The following is a 14,238-nucleotide window of genomic DNA, read 5'->3' as shown; positions in this document are numbered from 1 at the left end:
TTGCAGCGACATTTATTTACTTATGTTTTTTCAGAGTGCTTTCTTTATCTGAAACAAATGAAGGGATATCCTCTATAAAGAAGGGCTGATGTCGGTGGAGGAGACGTTAAGTTTCATCCATGGGGCACAGGCCTGCAGTTTTCTCTCTTAACTCTGTGCTGAAACTCGATTTTGCCAAAGAAAAGGATGAACACTGGCTTTTTAATTTTAATTTTCTATGTTTTTGAGATGGAGTCTTGCCCTGTCACCTAGGCTGGAGTGCAGTGGCGTGATCTCGGCTCACTGCAACCTCTGCCTCCCAGGTTCAAGCAATTCTCCTGCCTCAGCCTCCCAAGTAGCTGGGATTACAGGCGCGCGCCACCACGCCTGTCTGATTTTTGTACTTTTAGTAAAGACGGGGTTTCACCATGTTGGCCAGGCTGGTCTTGAACTCCTGACCTCAAGTGATCCACCACCTCGCCCCCACAAAGTGCTGGTATTACAGGCGTGAGCCACCAAGCCCGGCCAACACTGGGTGTTTTTAAGACCTGCTGTAAAGGTGGCTCAGTTCCCTGGGTTCTGAACAGGTTCCCAGCAGATGCCTAGTGAGATAGCGGGTCAGTCGAGCAGTGTCCATGTCACAGCCGAGTGCATCATCGCCACGTGCAGCCTTCTGGACCCAGCGGCAGCTCACCAGGGCATGTGGCCTGGGGCCAGGGACCACAGAGGGCCCGAGGACAGAGCCCCATGTCAGGCACACAGGTTCTCCCACCTTCTGGCTTTCCCGTGGAGACAGAGACGCTGCCTGCTGCACCCTAGACCCACCTGCGAGAAAAGAGGAAGTGCACTGCGTCCCCCTCGGGTGTCCTTCATCCCCGTCCCCCAGACAGAAGGTCCCTGTCATCTGTCGGCTAGCCCGGGGGCTCCCATCTGGGTGGTGGCCAGGATGCAGGGCTGGGAGGCCCATGGCTACCCCTCAGCTTTGGGTTCTCCTGCCGCGGTCTGGCACTCATGAGTGTGCACATGTGTGTGTGCACATGCAAGCGAGCGCTCGTACCTGCCACCTGTGCTGGGTGGAGGCGGCATGTGTCCCTGCTCCTGCCTGTGAGTGTGTCCCCTTCCCCACCAGACACAGCAGAGACAGGAGGCAGAGGCCACCATGGCGTCAGTGCACAGGGCTCAGGCTTGCCAGCCAGCCTCTCTATTTTTAGGAGTTGAAATGCACTTCTTGAAGTGCGTTCTGTCAGAGGGCAGCTATGTCATCCCCAAGGTGAAACACTGTTTTCTGGTGAGGTGTCCATGTGGCCAACGTCCCTGGGAGGAGGACTGTCACCCCGGCCCACCGTGCACTGCACACGCCCTAGGAGCAGGAGCTGCATGGCCTCCAGGGAGCTTCCCGTGTTGTGGAGTCAGCATCAAACCAGAGACGGCCCAACCAGCCCCAGAGAGCTGACCCAGGGGCCCAGGGGGCTGCGGACAGGGACTGGGCCAGAGTTACTGGCACGTTTGGCCCTCAGCAGGCCCAGAACATAAGTCCCCTCACCACGCACTGTGCCCGCCGCCCGGCGCCTCTGAGGGAGCAGCGGCCTCCTGACGCCCCAGTGTGGTGCACCTTCCTGCAGCCCTGCCCCCAGGACAGCCACCCCAGTGACCAGTCTTCAAGGAGGGAGCAGCAGTTCCCTGGGAACTGCAGAGCCCGAAGTGTGTGGGACGTTTAGCCTGGGCCTTGGAATTAGGTGATGCTCAGGCGTTGCCTTTGACTTTCTTAGAGAGACAATAGCTCTGCAGCCCGGTAGGACAGCATCTCAGCAGGAGGTCCACACTGGGGCGCTCAAAACTGCAGGGTTGTGGGGTCATGGTTCTGCCCAAAACAAAGCAAGAGTGCATGAGGGTGTGTGTGTGCAAGTGTGTGTGAGCAAGTGCATGTGAGTGCGTGTGCACGAATGAGTTCATGTGTGTGAGCAAGTGCGTGTGTGTGCACGAGTGCGTGTGTGCACCAGCAGTGTGAGTGCATGACTGTGCAAGTGTAAGTGTGCATGAGTGCGTGTGTGCATGTTAGTGCATGTGAGCAAGTGCATGTTGTGTGTGCATGAGTATGTGTGCAAGTGTGTGAGTGCCTGTGTGTGCGTGTGTGAGCAAGTGCCTGTGAGTGCGTGTGCACAAGTGTGTGCACAAGTGGATATGTGTTAGTGTGAGTGTGTGCAAGCGTGTGGTGTGCATGTGTGTACATGAATGTGCAAGAGTGTACAAGTGAAGCCGTGGAATGAGGTGATGCTCAGGCATTGCCCTTGTGTTGTCCACAGGCACACACACACACAGTGTGAGGGATGCACTGTGCCCTGTGCTTTCAGCTGAGGACAGGCCCTGTTCAGAATGCAGAGTTGGGGTTAGAACCCCTAGTGGCTCAGAGTCTCTTCCCTGTGGGAGGCCCTGTGTGGCCTGGTAACCGTTGGGCTCCCTGCAGGCAGCCCCGCCCTCCGGCTGCAGCTGCGCCCATGTGCCCTCCTCTCTGGCCCACCTGGCGCCGCCACTTCAAACTCTCCCCTGCTTTATCCCAGCACCTACTACCCCCGCAGGGCACACAGCTATCTCCTATGAGATAGGTTTGTTTGTTAAGTCAGGTTTATAAAGATTAATGTATAGATGGTGAGATTCGCCCTGTTTGGGGTATAATTTAGTGAGTTTTGACAAAGGCAACCACTGCAACCCAGTGTAGAATATTCTGATCACCCCAGAGTTGCACCAGGCCCCATGTTGGGGTTGCCAGATTTAGCAAAAAAAAAAAAAAAAATACACAGAAATAATACACACACCAGTACGAACACACTGCTGCACACAGACACAAGTTCATCCGTAGAAAATACCACGTGAAACTTGCAGTTCAGATCGACAAGTAACTGTGTGGTATCCGTCGACCCAGCCCTGCGGCATCCAGCCGCGTACTTTTGCCTTCTCTGGTGTGGAAAGCAGGGATCCCTGTGCTCTGCAACCATCCAACTAATTTGTGAGTGGGAGACACCGGCGGCTCCTGGGGCGATGGGGCAGGGTGGGGCCGGGTGCAGTGGAGCTGATGGTTGGGGGCCCCAGGACGAAGCCGAGCATCAGTGCTGGGAAGGGTCTCGTCCACTCAGTGGCTGGCCCACGGGACCTGCGCCCCTGCTGGAACCAGCACCGGCTGCACGGCTCACCTGGGAAGGGTCTGGTTCATTCAGTGCCCGGCCCGCGGGACTTGGGCCCCTGCTGGAGCCAGCACCGGCTGCAGGGCTCATCTGGGAAGGGTCTGGTCCACTCAGTGCCTGGCCCGCGGGACCTGCACCCCTGCTGGAACCAGCACCGGCTGCACGGCTCACTGCATGCCTGGAGCTTGGGGAGTTTGGGTGTTCGCAGGTTACCTCTGCTTGACGTCTTGTGCTTCAGTAACTGTGATTAAATTACAACTGGTTAAACTCTTGCTCTAGCTAGTTTAAAAGAGCTTCTTTTATTTATTGTTAAAAACGATCTTTAGAAATATTCCCAGCACCAGTCTCTCATTTGATTTCTCTTTTTGCTCTACAGGCACTAGGAAGCTTTTATTTTCTTCATGAATCCTTGAAAAACATCTACCAGTTTGACTTTAAAGGTAAGACTGCGTGCCGTCTTCCGGGATTTTGTCTCGGCGCTCACCCCTCCTGGTGTCTGGCTTCCCCAGGACCCTCCTGCCCTGTCTCTGTGAGTGGCCACTGTGGGCTGGGTGTCTTGAGCCACTGGCCAGAGGTCACTCCAGGGGCCTCCTGGACCTGGACTCGAGGCCCCTTGGCCGTCCCACACTGGCTGCCTGGCAAGGCTCTGGTGGGGACCTGGCTTTCCTAGAGTTGGGTTAAGAGGAAGGAATAGTTTGTATCTGTGTTCCCACCCAGTGTGAGAAAATGAAAAGCCAAATGAGAGGGTTGCATGTTTCAGAAATAAGAATGGGCAGGGACAGTCCTCCGTGCCGTGAACAGTGTCCCCGTTTGATGGTCGTGTGCTGTGCGTCTTCACGGAAAAGATGCCCTGAGACACTCTGCTGACACGGGCTGTCCCCTCCTGTTCATTTCTTTGTTGAGGGCAGGTGCGTGAGCTAGGCCGGGTGTGGGCTCCACACGGCCTGGGGGTGTTTGTGCGATGACTTCCTGTCTGACGCTATCCTTTCCTGCCGTGTGTGAGTTCTCGGAACCCCACGCGGCCTCCGGAGCAGATCACATCCATGTGAAGTGCCCTGCACGTTGCAGTAACTGGAGCCACAGACGGTGTCATTTCGTTCACATTCCGTGTTTGCGCTCCCTCGGGAGACAGAGCACCTCATAGGAAATTGCGCGGCAGTCTTATCTCAGTTGCTTGAGTGGTGATTTCACTGATGATGAGAGCAAGATTCTGGCCAGCAAAATGATTTCTCACTGCCCTGTTACCTGATCTTCAGATCCGTGCAAATTCTAGCATCCGAGCCCTTCTTGAGGCCTGTGGCAGGATCGGCCACAAAACCGCAGGAGCCGCCGGTGGCGCTCTTCGCTCCATTTTGGGAGACACGGCACCCGCGTCCTGTGTGCTCAGGCACGGAGCGGCCAGCGAGAGTGGGGAGAGAGGGTGCTCAGATGCAGCGTGTGCTGCAGGAAGCTGGAACCGAGGAGCTTGTGTGTCAGGCTTCACCGTGCCCTGGATCTGCAGAACTTTTCTGTTTTTCAGTAGCCATTTGAATACCTGTTTTACTACTAAGTTTAATCAGTCATGAAGTGCCTGGTGAACCTACGATGTATTTAAAACTATACATGAGATACACACTTCACTCTAGCAAAACTTTCCCCAGGGCCCTCCGTGTGGCCAAACTAACAGGAACAACATGAGGAGTGGACAGCGAGCACGTCCTGAGCACGTGGTGTGTCAGGAAGGTGTGCGGACACAGGAGGCATGTGGATGCGGGAGACGTGTGGTCGCGGGAGGCGTGCGGTTGCGGGAGGCATGAGGTCGCGGGAGGCATATGGATGCTGACAATGTTCTCAGTGCCCCACATGGCAGGTGTTGCTGCTGATGCTTAGCGCAGTGGGGGGGCCTCGGGCTGGGGGGTTGGGCTGGGGAGTTGGACTTGAGGATCAGGCTCAGGGGTCAGGCTGGGGGCTCGGGCTGGGCGGTTGGGCTCAAGGGTCAGGCTAGGGGCTCGAGGCTCTGAGAAGGACTCACACAGAAACAGAACCAGAAATGAAGCAGTGGCTCATCCGCACATGCGGCTGAGGGAAGAATCGGCGAGCTGGAAGGTGTTAGAAGCTTCACAACCTGAAAAGCAAGAAGAAATGAGAATAAATTTGAAAACAGAAGAAAATGGCCAAGACCTGTGGAACAGCGACAACAGGTGCAGCTTGTAAAGGGAACCCCAGTAGGAGTAGAAGGAAAGGAACAGAAGGAAGATTTCACGTAGTAATGGTTTAGAACTTTCCAAACTTGTAACTGACACCAAACCACAGATCCAGAAAGCTCAACGAATGCCAACACCAAGCAGGATAAATGCCAGAAAGTCAACCCCAGGCCACCTTGTTCAAACTGCAGAAAATCAAAGAAAAAAGAAAATCTTGAAAGAATCCAGGAGATTCCTATAGACGAGGTGATTCCTTACCTGTAAAGGAACAAGGGTAAGAGTTACATTGGACCTTTTCCCAGAAACCATGCAGGAAGGAAGAGAGCAGTGTGAAATATTTAAAGCATTGTAAGAAGAAAATATCGTGTTCAGAAAAAAATTATTCTTCAAAAGTGAAGGAAGTTGACTTTGTCAGATAAGCAAAGATGGAAGTAATTTACCTGCCTCGCAAGAAATGCAAAAGGAGCTCCTCAACAGAAGGAAATATCATATAGCCCAGAAACTCTGGTTTACCTAAAGAAAGAAAAAGCATTAGGGAATACGTGAAGATAAAATGAAATATATTTTTCTTGCCCTTAATTGATCTAGCAGATAACTTTTGCTCAACGTAATAACAGCAACCATGTATTGGTCAACTGCAGCTTATGGATAAGTGGAATGAATAGCAGAAATGTCATAAGGACAGGAGGGAGGAATTTGGGGTACTCTGTTATAAGAAACCTGTACTGTCGTTTTAAGGAATATAGTATTATTTAAAAGTGGACTTGGATTAGTTATACATGTGTATTGCAAACTATGGCAACCACTAAAAAGCTTTTTAAAAGAAGTATAATTGATGTGTTAAGAGAGGAGAGATAATGGAACCATATAAAATGCCCAGTAAAAGCTAGAGAAGGCAGATAAAGGATGGGAGACCCCAAAGATACAAAGAACAAAGGCAACAAATAGAAAACTTACAAATATGGTAGATATTACTCCAGCTATATCAACGATCCCTTTAAATATGAATGGTCTAAATATACCAATTAAAGGACAGAGACTGTAAGAGTGGATTAAAAAAAATACTGAACTATGTGTTGTCTTTTAGAAACCCATTTATATAGACACCTAAAGATTAATAGATAAGGGATGGAGGAAGGTAAACTGTTCTAACATGAATCAAAGGAAAACTTAGATGGGCCAAAAGAAAGCTGGAGGAGCCATATTAATTTATAGCATCAAATACATATATTAGAAAAGCAGAAAGATCTACAATCAATTATCTAAGCTTGTACCTTAGGAAACTAGAAGAAAAGTAAATTAACCCAAAAGCTGGTTCTTTGAAAAAAATCAATAAAATGGATAAACCTCTAGCCAGACTAAGAAAAAAAATGACACAAATTATTAATATCAGAAATTATCAGAATAGGCAGAGCAGACTTCAGAGCTAGGAAAGTTTTCAGCAGTAAAGAGGGACATTACATCGTGATAAAAAGATCAAGTCTCCGAGAATACATAACAATCCTTAATATCTAGGTGCCTAACAACAGAGTGTCAAAATACACAAGGCAAAAACAAGTAGAACTGCCAGGAGAAACAGATGAATCCACTATCATAGTTAGAGACTTCAACACCCTGTATCAGGAATGAACAGATCTGGCAAGCATAAAATCAGGAAAGACATAGTTTAACTCAACAGCACCATCAAACAAATTGATCTAATTGACATTTATAGGATACCTCATCCAGTAACAGCAGAATATACGTTTTTGTCAAGCTCACATGGAACATTCACTAAGACAGATCACATTCTGGGCCATAAAACACACCTTTACAAATTTAAAGAACAGAAGCTATATACAGCATGCTCATAGATTACAATGGAATTAAACTAGAAATCAGTACCAGAAAAGTAGCTGGAAAATCCCCAAATACTTGAATATTAAACAACACATATCTAGATAACATATGAGTCAAAGAAGTCTCAAGAGAAATTTAAAAATATTTTGAACCAAATGAAAATGTAAATACAGCCTAATATTCATGGGATATTAGCAAAAGTAATGTTTAGAGGTAAATTTATAGCATCAAATGCATATAAGGAAGAGCTAAAAAGAAAAGAAGCTAAAAAGAAAAAAGTGCTAAGAAGAAAGGAAGAAAGAGCTAAAATCAATCATCTAAGCGTCTACCTTAGGAAGCTAGAAGAAGGAAAGAAAATTCCAAAGTAAGCAGAAGAAAAGAAATAATGAAAATTGGAACAGAAAGCAACAGAATTGAAAACAGGAAATGAACAGAGAAAATTAACAAAACCAAAAGCTGATTCTTTAAATAGATCAATAAAATCGATAAACCTCTAGCCAGACTAAGAAAAAAAGAGAGAAGACACAGATTATTAATATCAGAAATTAGAGAGGGGCCATTACTGCTGATCCTGTGGACATTTGAAGGATAATAAAAGAATATCATTAATTTCTGCCTATAAATGTAATAACTTAGATGGGCCAATTCCTTGAAAGACACAATCTATGAAAACTCATACGAGGAAAAATAGATAATCTGAACAGGTCTATAGCTATTAACGACATTGAATAAGTAATTAATAACCTGCTAAAAAAGCATCAGACCCAAGTGGTTTCACTGGTGAATTCTATCATGCATTTAAGGAAGATGTTATACCAGCTCTCTACAATCTTTTCCAGAAAATATAAGCAGAGGACAAACATCCTAAATCATTCTGTGAGGCCAGCATTACCCTAATACTAAAACCAGATAAAGAGATTACAAAGAAGGAAAACCATGAACTGTAAACAAAAATGCTCAATAAAATTCTCAACAGTCAGTTATATACTATGACCAACCGAGATTTACTCCTGGTATACAGGCTGGTTCATCATTTAAAAATCAATTAATGTAATCCATCACTGCAACAGGCAAAAGAAGGAAAATCACATGATCATAGAATAGATGCAGAAAAAGCATTTCCCAAAGTCCACATCTCTTAATGATTTGAAAAAAACTCCCAGCAAACTAGGAATAGAGGAGAACTTCCTCAGCTTGATAAAGAAGAGCTCCAAAAATCCTACAGTGAATACCACACTTAGTGAGAAATTAGAAGCTTTTCCTATGAGATCAGGAACAAGGCAAGGATGCCTCATCTACTTCTCTTCAACATCTTACTGAAAATCTTAGATAATGTAATAAGACAAGAAAAGGAAGTAAAAGCCATATTGATGGGGTGATGGGAGATAGAACTGTATCTGTTCTCAGATGATATGATTATGTCAAGAATCTCAAAGAGTCAGCAACAATAACAGACAAACCTGGTACTAATAAGCAATTATAGCAACATTGCAGGATACCTAGTTAATATACAGAAGTCAGTTGCTTTCCTATATAGCAGCAATGAACAGGTGGAATTTTAAATTAAAAACATAATACCATTTGCTTAAGCACACACTAAAAGGAAGTACTTAGGAATAAATCTAACAAATTAATACAAGATCTCTGTGAGGAAAACTATAAAACTCTGATGAAATAAAGAAGATCTAGATAAATGGAGAGAGATTCGTCTTCATGGATAGTGCTATGGTTGGAATGTAGGTGTCCCCCACCCCCAAATTCATCTGCTGACCTCCTGACCCCTAAGGTGATGGTGTTAAGAGGTGGGGCCTTGGGAGGCTGATTAGAGTGTGAGGTCAGAGCCCTCACGAATGGGATCGGAGCCCTCATGAAAGAGGCTGGGAGTTCATTTGCCCCTTCCAGCGTGAGGACACACACAAGGCACCATCTGTGAGGAACCTCATCTCCTAGCACCCTGATCTTGGACTTCCCATCCCCCCAAACTAGGGGAAAGACACTTACTTTGTTTACAAACCACCCAGTCTATTTTGCTGTAGCTGTCCAGTGGACTAAGGCAGGTGGGAAAACCCAATACTGTCAAGGGCTCAGCTCTTCCCAACTTCAGCTGTAGATTCAGCACAGCCCCAACAAGGTGTGTCATGCCATTGACAAACTGACTGTAAAGGTTATGTGGAAAGCAAAATACCCAGCATTGCCCAGAGTTTTGAAGAAGAAGAGCAGAGTCAGAGCCTGCACTTCCCGACTTCAAGACTTGCTGTTGTGCCTTGTGGGTGAACGGGCCAAGCAGACAGTGGCATGTCAGCTCCACAGAATGTTATTTGGTGATAAAAAGAAATGAGCTTTGAAGCCGTGAGAAGACACAGAGGAGCCTGACACGCCTGCTACCAATGAAAGAAGCCAACCCGAAAAGGCTACACAATGTGTAATTCCAACTCTGTGACACTCTGGAAAAGGCAGAACTGTGGAGACAGTGAAAGGATCCGTGGTGTCTAAGCTCCAAGTTTAGGGAATGGCCTCTATTTCACGTTCTGTCCATGCTCCGTAAGTCGCTGAAACATCTCATGCTGTCTCCTGTCCATGAGGCACCCACATCCAGGACTGTGCACCTAGGGCTGGGCCAGGTCACAGCATCCAGGGCCAGGTCAGAACACAGCACCCAGGGCCAGGCCAGACCACAGCACTCAGGGCCAGGCCACACCACAGCACCCAGGGCCAGGCCAGACCACAGCACCCAGGGCCAGGCCACACCACAGCACCCAGAGCCAGGCCAGACCATAGCACTCTGTTTTTGCCTGGAACTCCTGCCCGCCCCAGTGGTGACCTAGCACTTCGGCCCATGGTGCTGTGGTCCTCAGGTTGCCCCCTCTGCCCTCTTGCTGTAGTGGGGTGGATGATACCCCAGAAACTGCAGGTTGGAGCTGCTTGTGGGACACAACACACTACTCCAAAGTGGTCTCCAGGAACCTCTTTGACACCCAGGAGCGTCACCTCGGTGGCCCAGGAGCCATCCTGTGGCATCTTGCAAAGAGGCCAGCAGCCACCTACCCACTGGACCCAGCAGGAGTTTGAGGAATGGATCCCTGCCATCCTTGATCACACCCCACCTTGGGTGTGGAGCTACCTGTCCATAAAAAGAAAGGCTGAGGCCTGGTTGTGAACAACAACGAGACGGGCCCTGCCCGTGGGGGGCCTCTGTCCCTGGGCCTGGCCTATCCACTGGGGGCTCCAGGAAGGTGCCAAGCAGCCACTGGCAAAGCCCATCTGGGAGGCACCCTGCCGCAAGCTGCCTCTCTCACTGTCGCACATAAACCTCTTCCCTGGAATATGAGTGATGGAGGCTGGATACGGGGAGGAAATCGATGTTATTAAATAAATTCATGTGAAGGTCTGAGTGAATGGTAATTCTACAGCCCTCTTAAATATATTCACGGGTTTAAAAGAGGATGCCAATTAGCCCCTGTAAATCTGCAGGCTGGGAGCTCTCAGGGGGTAATGGAGTGGAGTGTCAGATTCCAGGTCATGGGAGGGGAATTTACGAGCCACAGGCATGGAGCAGCCGGCCCGCTGGGGGTCTGTTCTGGGTCGGCCCCCTCATCGGGGCCTCCTCTCGGGGGGCCTCTCTTGCTCCCATTGGGCTGCAAGTGGGGCGGAAACAGGTTGTGCTCCAGGCTGGTTGGATGGGGCACAACGATGGGATAGTCACCTTGTCCTTCTGGTCTCTTCCAGCTAAGAAGTATAGAAAGGTCACTGGCAAAGAGATCTACTCGGATACCTTAGAGAGCACGCCCATGCTGGAGAAGGAGAAGTTTCCACAGGACTACTTCCCCGAGGTACGTGGCGAGGCTTTCTCACTGACGTGTTTACTTCCCAGAGGGAGCCAGTCAGGAGCGACACGGAACACAGAATTTTCACATTGCACTGTTGCTAGTCACAGCTGCCTGTTGTTACCTCCGATAGTCTGTCTTCCTGGGAGTCCAGGCTTCTGTGGTTAGTCTGGGCTGTCACACGTAAGGGCTGTGAGAATCTAAGGCATTAGCACCAAGTAATCAGTAAGTTCCTGAATCCTCGTATCCAGGAAAAAGAACCTTCGCCAAAGATGTGGGAAAATCATTCAGCTCCCCTGGCGTGCAGCTGGGGTCTCCCGCACACCCAGCTGGGAGAGGGTCGGGCTGGCTGGTGGTAACCAAGACAGTGGCTGACGGTCGTGTGTGCCCGTGGTGTGAGTGTGGGGCAGGGGCACGGTCTCATGTCAGATACAGCCTTGGTGGTTGTGCCAGGCTGCGAGCAGCAGGGTCCCAGCACTTATGCCTGCATCACATGGAGAGTTTAGAATCAAAATGTGTGGAAGGCATTTGTCGTCTTCCAGACGACACAGTGTTGATAAGAAACTGGTGTTTCCTTCTGGCGGCCATGCACTTTTGCTGAGCTGTGTGTGCGCAGCTGTTGCTCTGTGTGCGTGATCTTTGGGTAACCCTCACACGCGGCATTGTCGGCGTCTCCCTAGCTGTGTAGTTAACCTGTCGAGGCAGCATTTGCTGCTTTGCCCTTCGTCATCTGCTAAATCACAGTGGGGTGCAGGCACCATGGCCAGAAGCAGCCCGGGCACTGAGACTGAAGAGCTGGCAGCTGGGCACAGGTTTGGGGGCGTGCGGGCTGTGATATAGGAGCTCTTGTCCGGATTTGTCTGCGCAGGCAGCCCCAAGAAGGATTGCTCCGCGGTCCTGTCTCCACGAGAGCCGTGCCGGCCGAGGCTGCTACGGAGCTGACTTCCAGCAAGGCCACAACTTTATTAACTTGCTTTATGGCCCGCACCTTGAGTGAGGGACTGTGGCCGCCCCGTGAAGGATGGGGCGCTCCTGTCACCCTGTGGCTCGGCCTCCTCATCCGTCTTCCCTAGGCCAAGGACGCTGTGTCAGTGGGCCAGCCTCCCGTCCTCGGTCCTGCTTCCGGCACCGCCCACTTGCCTCCCTCCACTCCGATGTCCAGCAGTTGGAAAAGGACATGGAAGAAAGCTCCATGGTCTTCTCCATGCACAGTCGCGTCCCTGGGTCACGACAGCCTCCCTGAAGGGGCCGCCTGTGGTGCAGGCCCGTCGGAAGGGCAGGGTGGGGGCTGTGGTTCCCCTGGACAGCCTGCGAGCTGAACTCTGGCCTCTCTTGAACCCGGCCAAGGCTCTCATCTCAGAGTGACCAGAGACAGACTCAGGGCCCTTTGTGGGAAGCGTGGGTGCTGGGGGGGCCTGGGCTGGGCAGGGCCACGCGCTGCCACCTGATGGCATGAGGAGAGCAGCTGTGGGTGGCTGGGCTGGTCCAGGCAGGGGCTGTCGACCCGGCACCTCGTCTCAGGACCCATGTGGCTGCATTGCTGTCCAGGGCCGTGGCTGGACTGGGTGCTGCTGGGCTGTCCCCTCCCCACCAGGTGTCCCCTTTTTCACTGGATCCTGTCCACTCTGGATGGGCTAAGAGAGCCCACAGGGAGCCCCATAGCCCCTGGGGGTGGGGGCCGAGGTGTGTCCTGAGGGCCCAGGGCCCGCAGGGTCAGCCAGGATGGGAAGCTCAGGGGCAGCGGGCCCTCAGCAAGGAACAGACACTCTAGGGTCCTCCCAGGCAGCCACACAGGCTCCTGACCCCTCCGTCTCTCAGCCCCGCCCCGGAGCAGCCCTGCCACTCTGGCCAGCGGGACCTCCTTCTTGCACCCACGCCTCAGGCTTCTCTTCTGGACCCAGCAAGCAGGGAGCTGAGGCCCGGGGCCCAGGCTGAAGTTGGGCAAGATCTGGAGGCCTCTGCTATGACTTTGCCACCCTTTGAAGGGTGGGCGCCCTAGCAGGGGTCTGAGTGTGGCCCCTGGCCTTGGTCCCTAATGCCAGTACTCTGAGGCCTCCGTGATATTAGGGGCCTGCTGGCATGGGTCTGTGGAGGGCATAGCATGAGGGGCCGCCCCTCCCCCAGGAAGAGCAGCCTCAGCCCCCAGCCTGGGTCCAGCCCCATGTTGTGCAGTGTTGTGTCCACAGGCAGAGGAGAGGGCACGTTCTGGAAAGTAGACGATTCCTGGGAGGAAAAGGTGCCGAGCCTCTTTGTGTGGACCCGTCTCTCCCCTGGGAGAGCAGCGTGTCGCTGTCTGCGGCCTGGTGGTCAGCTGCTCAGCAGATCCTCGTGGCTGCTGGTGGCTGGGACGGGGGGCCAGCCCCTGCCCTGGGCGGAGGCCTCCCTGTGGGTCAGGGCCAGCCCTGCCACATTATTGTCTTAGAAATCCTCCCGGGACCCGTGTGTTTGATGATCTGCAAAGGTTTTCCGACGTTTCCTCTTCCCTGGTAAATTAACAAAAGGAAACTCTTATTTTAAAAACTGTAAGCTTCTTGTGGTATAGTTTGAAGTCAGGTAGCGTGATGCCTCCAGCTTTGTTCTTTTGGCTTAGGATTGACTTGGCGATGCGGGCTCTTTTTTGGTTCCATATGAACTTTAAAGTAGTTTTTTCCAATTCTGTGAAGAAAGTCATTGGTAGCTTGATGGGGATGGCATTGAATCTATAAATTACTTTGGGCAGTATGGCCATTTTCACGATATTGATTCTTCCAACCCATGAGCATGGAATGTTCTTCCATTTGTTTGATACTACAAGGCTACAGTAACCAAAACAGCATGGTACTGGTACCACAACAGAGATATAGATCAATGGAACAGAACAGAGCCCTCAGAAATGATGCCGCATATCTACAACTATTTGATCTTTGACAAACCTGACAAAAACAAGAAATGGGGAAAGGATTCCCTATTTAATAAATGGTGCTGGGAAAACTGGCTAGCCATATGTAGAAAGCTGAAACTGGATCCCTTCCTTACACCTTATACAAAAATTAATTCAAGATGGATTAAAGACTTAAATGTTAGACCTAAAACCATTAAAATCCTACAAGAAAACCTAGGCAATACCATTCAGGCCATAGGCGTGGGCAAGGACTTCATGTCTAAAACACCAAAAGCAATGGCAACAAAAGCCAAAATTGACAAATGGGATCTCATTAAACTAAAGAGCTTCTGCACAGCAAAAGAAACTACCAT

The 14,238-nt window shown here is 50.3% G+C and overlaps 1 protein-coding gene across 1 annotated transcript in view; it reads left to right on the top strand.

Annotated features, from left to right (window-relative positions):
- Nucleotides 1-14,238, top strand: part of INPP5A (inositol polyphosphate-5-phosphatase A) — a 232,645-nt gene that overhangs the window by 145,799 nt on the left and 72,608 nt on the right. The window contains exons 5-7 of the mRNA XM_058436448.1: nucleotides 3,535-3,598; nucleotides 10,907-11,010; nucleotides 11,873-11,997. Of these exons, the coding sequence (XP_058292431.1) occupies nucleotides 3,535-3,598; nucleotides 10,907-11,010; nucleotides 11,873-11,997 (293 nt within the window). The remainder of the gene's footprint in view (nucleotides 1-3,534; nucleotides 3,599-10,906; nucleotides 11,011-11,872; nucleotides 11,998-14,238) is intronic.

Source organism: Hylobates moloch, unplaced genomic scaffold (assembly GCF_009828535.3).
Source record: "Hylobates moloch isolate HMO894 unplaced genomic scaffold, HMol_V3 SCAFFOLD_3, whole genome shotgun sequence".
In the NCBI taxonomy this organism is placed as follows: domain Eukaryota; kingdom Metazoa; phylum Chordata; class Mammalia; order Primates; family Hylobatidae; genus Hylobates; species Hylobates moloch.
Note: the sequence above shows the minus strand (reverse complement) of the source record. Positions and strands in the feature narration are given on the sequence as shown.